The following is a 16,433-nucleotide window of genomic DNA, read 5'->3' as shown; positions in this document are numbered from 1 at the left end:
ATGAACGAACCAATGTAAACACTTCTAAAGAAGGCCATTGATACTGTATCACAATGGAAATTTTAGAGGCTCCTGGAAGTGTTACCTCTTTGAACTCAGTATTATCCTCAGTATTTAAAATGCAAATAAAGAAAAACACTTTCAAAATTTAAGCATTAAGGGTTTAAAGACAGAGAATTTGAAGCAGTAACATATACTTTGATTATGAATTTAAAGGATAAATATTGTGCTATTCAAGATAATACTTTCCAAAGAAAATCTAATTCACTCGTGCTGCTTTAAATCAACCTTGGAAATCAGTTAATGTCCCCAGTGCCCTAGAAGCAGCGCATTAGCGAGGAGAAAAACAAAACATAAATGGTCTGTTGCAGACGAGAAAGTAACGAACAGATTCTGTGCTATGGCTCTCGATCCCCTTTGCAATGTGGTTTTCATAAGTTTTTGAGAACTACTGTCTGTCACCAGATGTTGGTCTCTTCTTGGCCTAGAGCAAATGGGGACAGGAGTGGCAATGGGAGGGGGAACGAGGATATCAGTGCAAGGCGGACGCTTTGCAAATCCAGAGGGCAATCGCCCACTACACGGCCCCAACCTACTGCTCTGAAAAGGTTTTCCTGACTCAGCGCCATGTTCCCGCCCCCAGGGCGCTCAATCAACCCCACCTCCTAACTGGAGGGTTCTATGGCAAGATGAAGATACATAGTACTGTGGGGTGGGGGCGGGAGTATGTGACATGAGCCTCAGGTCATGGTTGGAAACATTAGGATTTATACTTCTTTTAAACATTTGCACTAAAAACAACTCATTTACACAGCAGGGAACAGTCATCTTACAAAACCTCAATTTTCACATCTGTAAAATAAATGCTCCGGATTAAGTTACTTGTAGATTCCCTTTCAGACTTAAGCCTCCGTAATTCACAACCTGATCCAGGGAGAGAGGGTCTGAGAGACTGGAGTTTAAATTCTGGCTCTACCAGTTTGCGCCTCTGAACAAGTCGTTTACCCTGGGTGAGGTCTCAGTTTCCCAATCTGTAACATCATGAAGTAACCCCAGTCTTCTAGAGCTGTTCCGAGATGACGATGGAGATCCGACACTTAGGACAGGGCTTGGTACTTAACCATCAGTTCGATAAATAGGAACCGTTTACCATTCGGACTGCCCCCAAAGATGCCGGGATAATTTCTCTGCATGACAGGGTAGTCATTTTTGCCCTGTTTCTTCTAGTTCAGGAAAAGAACGTTCAGCAGATCTCTGGGCTGACCTTTTCCAAAAGGGCCCAAGTATTTCAACTTTATTTTTGAAAAACCCATTAGGTTTCTGCAAACAATAAAAACTGCACCAGAGGGATTTGAATATGCTCTTGCTGGTCAGAGACCTAATAACTGCCTTCCCTCAATTTCACAGGGTACCTGTCCCCTAGTGCTTATCTGTGGGTTTGCGGCTTTATCAGTCATTCACCATGGCCTCAGAGCCGAAGCATGGCATTTAAATCAAGCATTATTTGTTGAAAGACTTTGAAGCAAGATGTCAGGTCCCTGAACCATGTAGTCGTGTGCTAACCAAAAGTATTAACCGCCCTCAGGTTTGTTGTAGCTGGAGTGGTAAGGTCTTGGGCATTGTCCGAAGACTTCTGCTTTCCTGATCCTGAGATAATCTACCTCGTCCTTTTCACTCCGCGCTCTCTGGCTATGTGGACGACTCTCTTTGAACATGATCTTCCCCTGAAAGTTTCACAACTCAATTCACCATGACACTTCAGCTTCTATGAACTCTGTTGTTTTTTCTTTTTAAGTGGGACAAGAAAACATTGAGGAAATGTTCTCATCATCTCATCACTGTCCGTGGTGGAGTTAGAGATTAGTACGGCCCCACCCATTTCCACACGGGCAGTGACTCTCAGCCAATCTGGACTCTGATTTTCATACAAAACTGAACTTCTCTGATTTTAAGTATCATTGACTTCATCGTAATGGTGATTTTGACAGCAAAGAATCAAACATTCTTGGAGTAAGGATAGGCTTGCCCCAATCCATATCCGGTCTTTCTACCCACTGGCATGCTATTTAGGATACAGAGGAAGTGGACTTCTCTGTACACATATGACTCCTCAAACCAATATTCAGCTAGTTGACTATACTGATTTTCTTAGAAGACACTGAGAGAACTAAGCAGTACGGACCACTGGGTGGACTACGGGCAAACAAGAGGCAGCATTATTCATGAACTGAGATCAGCTTGGAGCTGTGTTGAGGGACTTCTGGTCTCTTAACAAAAGGGTCAAGTTACTCTGTTTTGGGCTGCATGGTATGGTAGAAAAAGCAGTACAGAATGAAGAATCTGAGAGACCTTATTCAAGTCCTGTATCTTGCACTTCCGGTCAAGTTAATCTCACTTTATCCATTGTTTTCTCCTTTCAAAAGTGCAGCATTACAGCATCACAGCAAAGTTGCCTCAGGGTTGCTGATAACCTACGCCAAGTACCAAGTGTGGTACTTGGAACAGAGTGGTATTGAGCAATGATCACAAGATAATTAACAATAATAATACACCAATACAGGGAGACAATAAGGGGTTACCTTAAGCAGGTCAGTTTTATCTATCTGGTTAATTAAAAATGGGAAAATCATTTTATTCTTAATAAATGTAGTTTTCTTTACTGGAGCATATGTTTCCAAACATAGGATCATCAGGGAAAGCTATATGGGCCAACGGGCCCTTGTAGACATGGAGAGAAGTCTGCTGGAGAACAGGGAGCTGGGTCCCCAGGGCAGCTGTCTATATCGTTAGCAATGAGGTGTCAGGCAAGCCGCTTAAAATGAAAGAGGGGGTCTACGCGTGTTCTTGGTTCTCCTTCATCCCCCATTCTTTACAATTTTAACTCACAAATGCAGAATAGTTCACATTTAGACCTACTCTGCCAAAATTATCTCTACCATTTCCCCAAAACACAAAGGAAAACAACAGGGGAAGACTATTTCTCATTGGCTTTGAACATTAACGTTCATATTTACTACCTTGTATGCTGTAGGAAAATTTATCATAACCTTCTGGGAAAATTTTTCGTTCTACTATAATCTCATTATTTAGAACTATTTATGTAATCTTATTTTCAGGGGTTTTCAATTTCATAATAAAACTCCAGCTGAGTGGAAACTGAGCATGCATGGTCCTAGCCCAAGAAGGAATTCTGTGTTCTGAGCAAAGTTTAAACCCACCAAGCCAATTTAAAAGCAAAAATAAAAATAGCTAGGAAGTGAAATACCACGGGCAGCGAGCAAAGTACAAAGAGGCTTGAAGTCCTGATCTGTGGGTCAGAGTTCCCAGCGGATTCTCAGGTCCCATACACCAGGCTGGGTGCACAGAGCCTCAGATCTCTCATACTGAGGGGTGAACAGACTCTTATCCCATGTGGAAGAAGCCTTCTAGCCCCACAACGTAATATAATAGGGGTCTCAGAAAACCTACAGTGCAAAAACACCCCTTCTACACAACTCTCTGCAAAGCTGATAGGGACTGACACTACCATAAAACTTCCTGGGGTTGCAAACACCAGTTAGTAGATTTCTATAGGCTGGAGATGAGGTTTGGGGCCAAAATGCCAAGATGTCCCATTCACAATAAACCTCTAAGAAACAGCGATCTTTGGGTCAGCTGTTGGGGGTGGGTCTTTAGCCTAGAACAGAGGAAAGTCATACTGTCATCAGCACTGAAATCTTGTTCTACTACTGTTTACCAGCCATCAACATTTTCAATTCCTGGTTCTTAACATACAATAAAACCTTGGATTGCAAGTAACCTGTTCTGGGAGTGATACACAAGAGGAGCAAGCATTTCTAGTAAATTTTAACTTGATAAGGGAGCAATGTCTTGCAATACGAGTAGTACGTGAGGGGGGCCTGGATGGCTCAGTTAAGCTTCCAACTTCGACTCAATTCATGATCTCATGGTTCAGGAGTCTGAGCCCTGTGTGGGCCTCTGTACTGAGAGCTGGAGCCTGGAGCCTGCTTCAGATTCTGTGTCTCCCTGTCTCTCTACTTCCCCCACCCCCCACAATCACCCCATGCCATTTGTGCTCTGTCTCTCTCTGTCAAAAATGAACATTTAAAAAATGCAAACAAACAAACAAAAAGAGTATGTGACACCAAACATCACATGATCACAACTGAGCCAATGGTTCTTGAAATTCGCTTTGATACACAAGTGCTGTGCATTACAAGCATGTTTCTGGAACAAATTATGCTCATAAGCCAAGGTTTTACTGTATTTAAAACCAGGGCGCCTGGGTGGCTCAGTGGGTTGAGTGTCCGACTGCAGCTCAGGTCATGAGTTCACGGTGTGTGGGTTCGAGCTCTTCATCAGGCTTTGTGCTGACACCACTTCGGATCCTCGGTCTCCCTCTCTCTCTGCCCCTTCCCCATTTGTGCGCGCTCTCTCTTTCTCTCTTAAAACTAAATAAACATTTAATGTATTCAGAATGATCTGCTTCTTGGAAAGCCACAAAGATTGACCCCATGGCACAAGTCACATGATAGGTATCTCCATCTGTCCTGTTTCCGTGAGTTCCAATGAAGACATGACTCACTGATGTTTCCCACACAATGACTGTGCACTTCCCATTGGCAGGCATACTGCGACATGGAGACGGCTGGAGGTGGGTGGACCATCATTCAGCGGCGGGAAGATGGCAGTGTTGACTTCCAGAGGACTTGGAACGAATATAAAGTGGTATGAATACTCTTCAACCCATCTGAACACAATTTTCTTTGTGAAAACTGATTTTCAAGCTCTGCAGAACCTTCACCACAAATCCAAAACTAACCAATGACTGTTGACAATTTTTGTTATCAAAGGGTTCCCTTTAGCTGATGCTTCAGTCTCCCCAGTAACGAATGATCCTGTCAGTGTAGTATAAACTAGAGATCAAAACAAAGGCACGCAAGTGAGAGGCTTATTTTTAATGGCAGGCTCGGTGTTTTTCGGTAACCCAACTGTTTTACAAAACTGCACGTCAATAACCTGAGCGGTTTATGCTCATGTTTCTCCTGGTGATTCCCCAAGTAGTTCTAATTACTCTAATACTAATTTCCTTCCAGTAGCAGCTTGGTTTCTTAAAGCAGACCTTTTAAAAATCTACTTTCTTATCTGCAAGACCCCCAAATTTTCAGAACACAGGAAAGAATTTCTGCTGAGTATCTGACAGTCACCCCAGGTTAAACTGATAGGCTACTGATTTCAAATACATGAATTAAAAATAAATGAGGTGACTGAATTTTACAACTTGGATTACAGGGATTTGGGAACCCTTCCGGTGAACACTGGCTGGGAAATGAGTTTGTTTTCCAAGTGACCAATCAACAGCCCTACGTGCTTAAAATACACCTGAAAGACTGGGAAGGGAATGAAGCGTACTCACTGTATGAACATTTCTCTCTCTCCAGTGAAGAATTCAATTACAGGTGAGTTATATGTAACTGAAAGACATTAATGGATTTGCTGTGCGACTATTCCAGGAAGGGAGAGCCCGACTGCATTAAGCAGGATCTGAAGTACTTGGAGGATACCTTAATGGAAAAACCTCTCATTTCTTAGAGTTCTATGCTGCCTTTCCGTAACTATCTCTAGTTTTAAAATTCCAACTTAGGTTTTAACAATATGATGGACGCTTCATTTGTTTTGTTGTATTTGCTGCGTATCCTCAAGGAGTAGATGAACCTTGCCTGGCAGCTGACAGGCATTGTTCAACAAATATTTGTAGACTATGTGGATGTTGCGTCTGTATCATAAAATGCCATGCCAAGATCATGACACATGTACACCTAGGACTATGTTGTTTTCTTCTGAAAAGGTTTGAACAGTTCAATCTATCTTTCTGCAGCTTGAACGCCCTCGATTCTAACGTTCCATCCCCAAGTCAGGATGAGTTACCAAGTTTAAAAAGCGGCAGAATGAGGTGGGAGGCTTAGTCATGCAAACTCCTTTACTCTCTGCTAGAGAAACAACAGTTGATTCACAGCACTCCCTTAGTATTTGCCTTGCCCCACGCATTTGGCGGCACTAATCTAGAATGTTCCAAGAAAAGCACGGGCATCCTTGACTCAGAATGTAGTTTCTGGCTCTCAAACGCCGTGAGAGTGGAAGCGGAGAACAGAGAAGACACCAAGAGACCAGTGCCTGGAGAGCTGCTATTAGGGCAGGTACCGGGAAGGCGCGTATGCCGTCAGGGAAGGAGGTACCTAGAAATGCACGTGCAAGGCCAGACAGAGAATAGGGAGGTCGCGCGCCAGGTGGCACCGTGGGAATTGGCCTCAGGAGGCACAGCAGAACTGTCCAGTCACCGACACAGCCCTGAAGGGCTCTGAAAGGCATAAGCACACATCACGAAAATACATACACTGAGGTCAGAAATAAAGTTCGATGGGAACGCCACGGAAAACAGTGGTCTACAGTCCCAAGTGAATCTCACTGACACCCAACTCAGACCCTCTGCCCAATAGAAAATCTGAGACCTGAACAGCTTGGAAAATAAACACGATTTCAAAGTCCTGGAGCTGGCTTCCCAGGGGAGGGTCACAGTGAACAGCAGAGAAATAAAAATAGGCTGAGCAGCTTGCCTGAACAACTACCTGAGGACCACATAATGTCCAGTATGTGCTGCTTTATAAGCAGGGGTCGAAATTCTGAAAACTCTGAACGCAGCTAACGTACGGCTAGCACTGACATGACTTTTAGAAAGTCAGTGAAACAGGGCCCAGCAAGTCTCCTTAGAGACAGATCAGGGCTCTCCTGGAGGAGCAATGACTCAGATGGATGAAAAGATAGGTGTTTGGGCCTCACTGCAGCTCTAAGGCGACTCCAAAGAGATCAAAACGTCAATGAATTTTTAGACACGAGTGGTTGGTCATTGTTTTACGTCCAAGCTAAATATTTTCTCAACTGGCAACAGTTAGGAATCTACAACAGAGGAATTAAAAAAAAAAAAAAAAAGAAAGAAAGAAAAAAAAAAAGAAAGAACCACAAAAAATTAAGGATTAGACTGTTTATATAAGGAGATTTTACAAAATGGGTCATTACCCTTGTATGCTGACATTATAAAGATATTTTAAACTGAGACGGTTCTTAACAGATATTTCCTTTAGAAATGCGATCAATTTTTGGATATGCCATTTAAAAGAGCACACGTTCACTTAAAGCTCAGTTTAATTCACTTGGCCGTACTACACCAAAGAGGTGTTGTTGTTTTTTTTCCCCCCTCAAGAAGTGTTCTCCAAAGGTTGGTAAACCGAAAAATAAATGTTCTCAGGAAAGGCAAAATGCATCAATAGAATATTTTTTGTTACTGAAGCTAAAAACTATTTGTATATTAAATGTTAAAGACTGGTCACTTTTCACAAACATTCTGGCAGCCCCATACAGTGAGATGTCATTATCAAATGCTGGCACTGTTTTGTTTTCTTTGTTTTTTTTCACTCCACTGTTCTATAAAATCAACTGATACCAATTTAAAGCAGTTTTAACAATGTGGTCATTCTTAATAACCAAAATTTAAAAGAAAGCAACTATAAAGCAAGGGCCCATACAACAGAAGGATCTAATATGATAGCAACCTTCCTCACAAAGACAAATAAAAAACAGTATTCTCACGGATTCTGCTCACCTTTAGGGAAATTTCATGAGTCCCACAAGAACCAATGTTGTTCAAAGGAGATAAGAGACTGGAGAGGAGTAAGGGCAAGTATAATGGTTTATCTCAACCCTATCTATGATTAATGAGAAGGGCCTGCAAAGAAATTAAAGTGTTTCAGAAACCCACAAATGAGTACGACATACATGAACGCTTCGCAGCAGGTAATCAGAGGATGCGTTAGGGGCCTGGGTCATTTTTGAAACACGAGGATAGCACTGAAATTCAGAAATTCAGCCAATGCCTTGGGAGGTGGGGGGTTCTAGGGCTGCAATACGAAAAACGATTTTAAATCTAAGTCATTAACACAGAAGTGACTTAGAACCAACATTTTATGGAACTCTGTTTAGCGTGCTCCATACCCCCATCTTTTCAGAACTATTCCTCAATAAACTAACATCTCTGGTAAGGTTCTATCAGGGCCGAAGCATAACAGAGGATTTTGATGCGTCTAGTGCAGATTCTAGCTCCACCATGCTCCTATCTCTGAGCCTCAACAATTTTATATGTAAATTTTTTTAATGTTGATTTATTTTGGGAGGGAGAGAGAGTGAGCGGGGGAGGACCAGGGAGAGAGAGGATCCAAAGCAGCTCCGTGCTGACAGCTGAGAGCCCGAGGTGAGCGGCTCACCTCACAAACCGTGAGACTACAAACTGAGCAGAAGTCAGTCGCTTAACTTCCTGAACCACCCAGGTGCTCCAACAATTATATATGTAAAAACAGGGGAAATGCCTGCCTCTCGGGGCTGGTGCATGCATTCCATGCACAAACCCGTGAAAGTGCCTGGCACAGGCTGGTTAGAGACAGTCCCTGGTGAGCCTTCCCTTTCTTTTCTACCCTCTGTTCCAACATGAATTCTTGGAAATTACATTCCTTTCAAGGTAGTGGTTAGCAAAAGATGAGCATCATTTTGGAGACTTAAAATACGGTTCTCCCTCAAGACATTGAAGAGGTTTTGTTTTGTAGCATCCCCGGTCAGGAAGACTCCATACCCTAGGCTCCCCCACGGCCCTACTCCACGTACCAGTACAGGAACGTCACATTCCGCACAGCCACACAATAGCACGTGAAACCCTGCTCTGAGCTGTACTGTGCCCACCTGCCAACGGGCTTTCTTGAAGCAGTGTTCACATACTTTGTCTTCCCCTTCTGTCTCCTCCTTGGCACACAGACCACTGATGCAAGCCTGGTTTGGGCAATCTTCTACAAGGATGGGCTATTTTCTAGTGTCTGACTTAATATTATGCTTATTCCTTTCTCAGTATCTAGCAGGTTTATTACAATATTATATGGAAATGAGGCGAAGCAGCCATAAGGATGTATTTTCTACACAGCGCTGTAGATTTCTACTCCAGATTCAGTGATCCTTCCTTGCCCACTGCCCTTCCCACCCCCACCACCCCACTGAAAATAACGACGCTTGAAGTTGTCTGTTCATCTCGGGGCTCTCATTTTTGTACGGATGATGCCTGGAGACTTGGAAAGAGGACCCTTTCACGTTGTATTTCCCCCTCTTCTGTTTATCTGAAAGCAGCAGGAAAATAAATGAAAGGGCCCTGAAGCCCCTGTTGATGCTTGTGCAAGTGATAGGAGCTGAAGGTTTCATGAAAACATTCCTCACTGCCTAAGGATTTGATGATAAGTTGGTTCCTGTTTATACCAGCGCAAAAATATTTTGTCCAGAGTATGCATTTGCACACTAACCAGTACAGAACGCATTTCTGCAGAATGGAATTCTTCATTATAAAAAATTTTCCACTACGGTAAATCAACAGCCCAAGCCAATTATGTTCTTTTCTTTTCTTTTCTTTTTTTTTTTTTTTTCCTTTGCATGCTTGCAGGATTCACCTTCAAGGACTTACAGGGACAGCCGGCAAAATAAGCAGCATCAGCCAACCAGGAAATGATTTTAGCACAAAGGATGCAGACAACGACAAATGTATTTGCAAATGTTCACAAATGCTCACAGGAGGTGGGATGGCTTTTCTCTCTTCCTATTTGTTTTGGCAAGGAAGAATTTCATAAGAGTGAGAGGCTGGCTATTTGGACTTCAACCTGTGATTGGCGACAATGGCCACATTTCATAAACAGACTTAACTTGCTAGATGTAGGGAGATTTGTTTTTCACTTTTGCAGACTGTTGAGTCTTAAGCAAGAATGTGATGTTGCGCGAAAACTGTCAGCAGGCCAACTGAGTGTCTCTTCGGGACCTCACTCTGGCACTGAGAGGGGACATCTGATACTCAGCAAGCTCTCTTGAGTTTGTGCTCGTTGAGGAGCAGATGTCAGAGCCATGGTTCAATTTCATATTGCTTTATTAAAAAGGATAAAAATTCGGGGTGGCTCAGTCGGTGAAGGGTTCGGCTCTTGGTTTCAGCTCAGGTCATGATCTCATGGTTCAGGAGTTTAAGCCCCACATCAGGCTCTTGTGCTGACAGTGCAGAGCCTGCTTGGGATTCTCTCTCTGTCTCTCTCTCTCTCTTTCTCTCTCTCTTCCTCTCCACCTCTTTCTGCACCTCCCCTTTCTCTCTCTCTCAAAAATAAATAAAAACTTAAAGGTTAAAAATTCAAAACGGCAAGCAAAACAGTGACAAAGATTCATTAACATAGAAATGTCTCCTATTAATAATTCATTGGTCAAACATGGAATTTTCGGTTATCTTTTTTTTTTTTTTAAGATTTCATTAATATACAGCATACTTACAAACACAAAGAAACTAATCAACCTTTTTTTTTTGTGGACAAAATTACAATGAATGATTGTCCATTTTACATTAAGGTGTGTATTCTCATGCTCTTCTTGCTGGCTACCTTTCTCATTAGACGGCTTCAAAAAAAATTTCATGGGTTCAAGCCCCACATATGGCTCTATGTCTATGCTGACAGTGCAGAGCCTGCTTGGGATTCTTCCCCCCCCCCCCCTCTCTCTGCCCCTCCCCTGCTGGCTCTGTCTATGTCTCTCTCTCAAAATAAATAAACTTAAAAAAACCTTTTTTTAAATGGAAACCACACCCAGATTAGTAGTCAGAAACATAGGAGTTCAACGACAAGAAATCAACTGCTAGAAGATGCACTCTTCCGATTTCTAAAAGTTTAAAAATTGAATGAACGAACCAGTTATGACCAAGACAAGATGAAAGTTTGACATGTTAGTTCTTAAAAATACTGAGAGATTTAAATTTTTTTGTAATGTTTATTTATTTCTGAGAGAGAGAGAGAGAGAAAGAGAGAGAGAGGGAGAGGGAGGGAGGGGGGAGGGAGAGAGAGAGAATGAGTGAGAATGAGTGGGGGAGAGGCAGAGAGAGAGACACACACAGAATCTAAAGTAGGTAGGCTCCAGGTCACGAGCTGTCAGCACAAGAGCCTGACGTGGGGCTTGAACCCATGAGTCATGGGATCAGGACCTGAGCCGAAGTCGGATGCTTAAGCGACTAACCCACCCAGGCGCCTTGAAGAAATATTGAAATATTTAAACCAGCAACATAAATTCTGCCAACAGTACAAACTGAATGTGAAGGAAAACAGGAAGTTGGCAGGGTTTAATGTATAGAGATTATAAGTTATATTACCAAAAAATCCATTCTTTACTCACCCAGGAAAGACAAAGGTAAGCGCTGTGGTCAATGGATTTTATAAATATAAGGTACTACACAAACAAGATCTAAGCTTATCATGTGTTTGCACTTCAGTTAAGAATCATTTACAGTCAAAAGAAAGGATTTACTTCTGAAAATAATTTGAAACTCAGCAATTTACACATCTTTTAAACAATACTCAAAGAATGAGGATCCATTAAAAATTCAGTCTTTTAGATAATATATTTCTACGTACAAACATAATATATACTGGCAGTACAGGTCTTCCCTATTAGCCATAATTATTTCAGCAAGAGAAAGCTACTGTATTGAGTATTTAAAGCTGCCTGTCTCCCTCATCCTACCATCATTGTCCTTTTTGAAGCCAACAAAAAGGGGGAAAGGGGTAGGTTCGGGGGGACCACATCTACTGAATCCTTTTTTCCCATCTGTCATTCCCACACTGAACCCAGCTGTCCAGTCGAGAGGGAGGCAGCTTTCAGACCACCCGTATGTCATGAGCTACTCAAGAGAGTCAGAGAAGTGCATTAATAACCAAGGAAACAATATATTTATTTACTCAAATCAAGATTTAGGGCTGAGAGTGGGAGTAGGAAAGAGAACGGCGAGAAGAAACACAGCCCAAGAGAGAAAGTGCAGTGGTCCTGACTGTGAGGAGGTCAGGTTCCAACCCACAGTCTGGGCCCCGGGTAAACCAGCCTAACAATCAGCTAGAGTTTTGCACAGACAGCAAATTTTATAGTTAAGTCAGCCAGGAGGCTCTAGAACAGACAGATCTATAAATCCACAACATTCCTAAATATTTGTGAAGGATTCTGAATAGCACACGCACAAATGTCTTATCAAATCGCCATTAATCTGAATCAGCTTGACCCATGAGCTGTCACCATCAGGAAAGAATTCAGGCAACTGGATGAAATAACTGATCATCACAGCCTGATGTGCAAATATGATAATAGAATCATTATATCAAAATATTTTTTACCTAAAGAAACAGAACTTCACAGATACAACTAAAGGCGCGCAACAAATACCTGCCCCTTGGGGTAACCAATGAACTCAGGTTCATTTCCATTATTTAGTTTGCTAGGAATGCAGACATCAATAATAGGTGTTTTTTCCGTTATTCTAAAATCTAACATAAATGGCACCATACTGTCTGTGGACTTCCACACAATGTTTCTAGGACTGCTTTAGATTAATGCATGTAGATCTAAGCTATTCCTTCTCCTTGAAAACCAGAGCTCTCGCACACTCCTGTGTCTAGCTAAGAGCTTTAAAACCCTAAGGTTAGGGGCGCCTGGGTGGCTCAGTCAGTCAAGCGCCTGACTCTTGGTTTCAGCTCAGGTCATGATCTCGTGGTTTTGAGAGTTCCAGCCCCACATGGGGCTCTGCACTGTCAGTGCAGAACCTGTTGGGGATTCTCTCTCCCTCTCTCTGTCCCTCCCCAACTCACGCTATTATCGTCTCTCTCAAAATAAACTTAATTTAAAACCTTTCCTTTAAATTAAAAAAAAAACACCACAAAAACCCTTAAGGGTAGCCATTCAGGAGTAGATGTGGACCCACCCCCCCACCGCCGCTGCTGTGCCAGACAGCACCCCCTCACCTTAGCACACCACGATAGCTTTAAATTTCCTTTCTGTCTGTGGGGCTTAACGATTTCCTTCGTATCTAGCTCTCCTGAGCACTTAAAACTTGGAGTCATTTAAAAAAGAAAAAAAGAAAAAAAGCACTGGAGGGGGAGGGGAGCCTGAAGCAGCCTGGCCCACTAAGTTCCTGGAACTGGAACAGAAGCCAGCAGAGCCTTCGAACAATTCTTGAGTTTTGTGACTCATCCACACTTTCCACTGTGCTGGGGTACTCACCAAATCAGGACCGGGGACCACTCACCATTCATGCCTACGGGGAACTGGCCTTTCTACACAGCACGAGCCTGTGAAAACATCTGCCATATGGAACTGGAACTTCACCTTGGTGACGCGGGAACGTCACACCCGCATCTGTCACTGCGGCTCGGTCTATGCTCAAGCATCCCTGCGTGTGTCTACTCCAAACACACGGAGCGTCACTGGTGGATTAGTGGGGTGTTTCTAGTGGTGAGATACGGGTAGGGTTGCCTCAGTCCTAATTCCTTGTGCGCCTTACTTCCACAGGCTGGTGGTTTGATGCGTGCGGTCCCTCCAACTTGAACGGAATGTACTACCCGCAGAGGCAGAACACAAATAAGTTCAGCGGCATTAAGTGGTACTACTGGAAAGGCTCAGGCTACTCGCTCAAGGCCACGACCATGATGATCCGACCCGCAGGTTTCTAAATGCCCGCACGCGCCTGAGGAGGGACGGGCTGTGCGATTTTCAAAGACTTAATCCCGGAACTCTCAAAGACGCATCCGCATGCTGTCTCCTCTACCATCTCCAGACGGACAGCACGCGCTCGGTGCACAGGGGTCCACAGGCTCCGGCCCCGAGTCCCTCGCACCTCCTCGCTTAGACCCGCATCACTCGTGAACCCCAAGCACAACCCTGGTTACGGTGACCTGTTGGAACGCCTATGGGAAGATAGAGTGAGGCCTGCAAATTTAGGACTGACAATTCACAGACGCTGTTGTCACAACCAAGAATGTTGTGTCGAGTTCATCCGTAAATAACTGGAAAACAGAACTCTCACGCAACGCAGTACAGATAACCTTGGAACTGCGTCCTTCTAAGTACTGTTTATAGATTGTATAAATATCCATATGTCCCGAGTTCAGCATCACTACCATAATTAAAAGAAAGAAAAAAAATTCTCTAAGCCATTAAAATATATTATATATTCAGGGACATTCTGGGAAGTGCTTATTTGCAGCTTATTTGGACAAGGAAAAACAGCTAACGCATTGTTTGCTCCTCTTAGGTGCTTTAAACTTTCATTTTGAAAACAGCATATTTACATATGTGTGGACAGCACACTTTTAAGTTAATGTTCAGATATATATTTCAAGTTTTAAAGATGAAACCTCCCAGATCTCTGAAATTAATAGAAATGTGTGTCCTTTCAGTTTATATGAAGATTGTACTATTTTTTTTTCTTTCTGGCTGTTAAATATGAAGGTATTTTTAGTAATTAAATATAACTTATTAGATAACTACATTGAACACTTATGATAATATTTTCAACTTTGTAATTTGATTCTGAAACAACTGACTGTGCCTCACAACAAGGAAAAATTTGATTTTTTTAATGATGAAGATTATGCATTTAATTCCCTGACAAACAGATTTTACTATACTTTCCTCGCTACTCTATTACAGAGGTCTTTTTTTTTTTTTCTCTTCTAGTCAGACGTATTTTAGAGAGGTAGGCTACAATTTAGTGTGTGGTTGAGAAAACTTTTCTATTTAAAGCACTTACGAGGCTATACTTCTCAAGCTAGTTTCACCCCTAAAGATATTTGCACTAGTAACATTTTATTAGTAAAAATAATTTGCATTAGTAACATTTTTTTTTTAATGTTGACCAGCAAACTTAAAAAAAAGTAACTGTTTTGGAGTGCAAAACAAAAATCTGACATTTAGAGTAGATTCAGATCTTTACAGAAAATTTTGAGAGCATGGATTTAAAGGCTGCAAAACTTTAAACCCCTCAAGTTTTAACTCCGTTTGAAGTTTTCATAGTCCAATTAACACTAATGTACATCGTGGAATGCTTTATAATTTGGAAGCAACTTCTCACATATTTGCCTCGGAGTCAGCTGCTGCTAGGAAGCTTAGAGCCAAATTCGAAACAAGCATTTACCTCATGTCTTTCTTCACCATACACTGTTCCACCATTCTGTTTTTTCCTTTATTCCATTTTTCTTATGTAATTTATTTTACCCCATATGCCCCCACCCCAACTACATGCTACATGTTTTGAGTCAATTTATGGGCTCCAGAAGAGTCCAGCATGTCACATTTTCCACTGTCTCGCTGTACTTTACACACTTTACACTTTACACTATTTCCCACACATACACTGAGTGAAGAACCTCCCCATCTTTGAACAGTTTGTCTTATTACATTTAAGTAGGCTTTATAAGTTCAACAGAGGTATCACAGCTTTGTATCAAGTTAAAAAAATATATCTGTTAATAGGATGATAGCTCCACTTGAAAAGAAACCCTAAGTTTCTGTGATTATCTCAAGGACCACATGGCAGACACTGAGGTGGGGAATGACATTACAGGAAAAATTGGCAACCACGTACTTAATTTATATCACGTGCCCATGCAGGCAGGTAAAATGCATTTCAAAGACAAGCCTCACTGTGTTGTTCAGAGTTACATATACTCTCTTATGACAGAGAGTAGGGGGGATTTGTGTCTTTACACTTCAGTTCCTTACACGGTATTTCAAACAGAGTCTTGCTGAGAGGAATTTCTTCTCTCCTTAAGAAAATATTTATAAAGTTGAGGATATCAAAACAATGATCTTAAAAATGAAAACAAAAGCAACCCAACACCCTAGAAAACTACAATGATAAGAAGGCAGAGTCCAACGTCCTATTATATGAGAGTCCTAGACATACTCAAACAATGAACAATGCCAGCCCCAGTCACATATTAAAATCACCGCTCATCTTTCAGGTGTTAATTTTCCAAAAGATTAAACTCTGTCACAAACCAGTTAACTTTTTTGCAAATGAAAGCCAACATCTATACGATCCTGCTTCCAATTAAAAGTGAAATTGCCTACTTAATTATCACTTAATCTTCTAAAAAATTAGAATCTCCATTAAGCATTTGAAATACTTATAATTTAAAATTCAGTGAAATTGAAGTTGTGTTTAGGAAAAGCATCGGAAACAAAAGGACTGTATCATGTTGCTAGCTGGCCACAACTTTTATACCTATCACTTCTATCTCTATGAGCAGTAACAGCATTATTTTTTAAAGCAGTAAACAATATATCATACCACCTTCTCAAGAACCTAGTCCTTTTTCATTTTGTTTTTCTCAATTCTGAGGACTTTTATAATTAAAATTCTTTGAGATTTCATTCCTCACAATTTTTTGCAGAATGTTCTCACATTCCCACATTTGTTCTCACAAATAAATAGATTAAAAAAGTGTTAAGTTCTATGAAAATGTGTTTTTAATTGTGAGCATAATTGATCTCAATTTAATAAA

At 41.7% G+C, this 16,433-nt stretch overlaps 2 protein-coding genes across 10 annotated transcripts in view; one reads left to right on the top strand and one right to left on the bottom strand.

Moving 5' to 3' along the window:
* The window catches only part of ANGPT2 (angiopoietin 2), a 58,732-nt gene extending 44,357 nt beyond the window's left edge, over positions 1 to 14,375 (top strand). For both annotated transcript variants that reach the window (XM_047855486.1, XM_047855485.1), the window contains exons 6-9: positions 4,627 to 4,728; positions 5,293 to 5,459; positions 9,527 to 9,657; positions 13,438 to 14,375. In XM_047855486.1, coding sequence (XP_047711442.1) covers positions 4,627 to 4,728; positions 5,293 to 5,459; positions 9,527 to 9,657; positions 13,438 to 13,598 — 561 coding nt within the window. In that variant the 3' untranslated portion in view covers positions 13,599 to 14,375. The remainder of the gene's footprint in view (positions 1 to 4,626; positions 4,729 to 5,292; positions 5,460 to 9,526; positions 9,658 to 13,437) is intronic.
* Positions 1 to 16,433, bottom strand: part of MCPH1 (microcephalin 1) — a 276,612-nt gene that overhangs the window by 126,262 nt on the left and 133,917 nt on the right. The window lies entirely within an intron of this gene.

This window comes from Prionailurus viverrinus, chromosome B1 (assembly GCF_022837055.1).
Source record: "Prionailurus viverrinus isolate Anna chromosome B1, UM_Priviv_1.0, whole genome shotgun sequence".
In the NCBI taxonomy this organism is placed as follows: Eukaryota; Metazoa; Chordata; class Mammalia; order Carnivora; family Felidae; genus Prionailurus; species Prionailurus viverrinus.
Note: the sequence above shows the minus strand (reverse complement) of the source record. Positions and strands in the feature narration are given on the sequence as shown.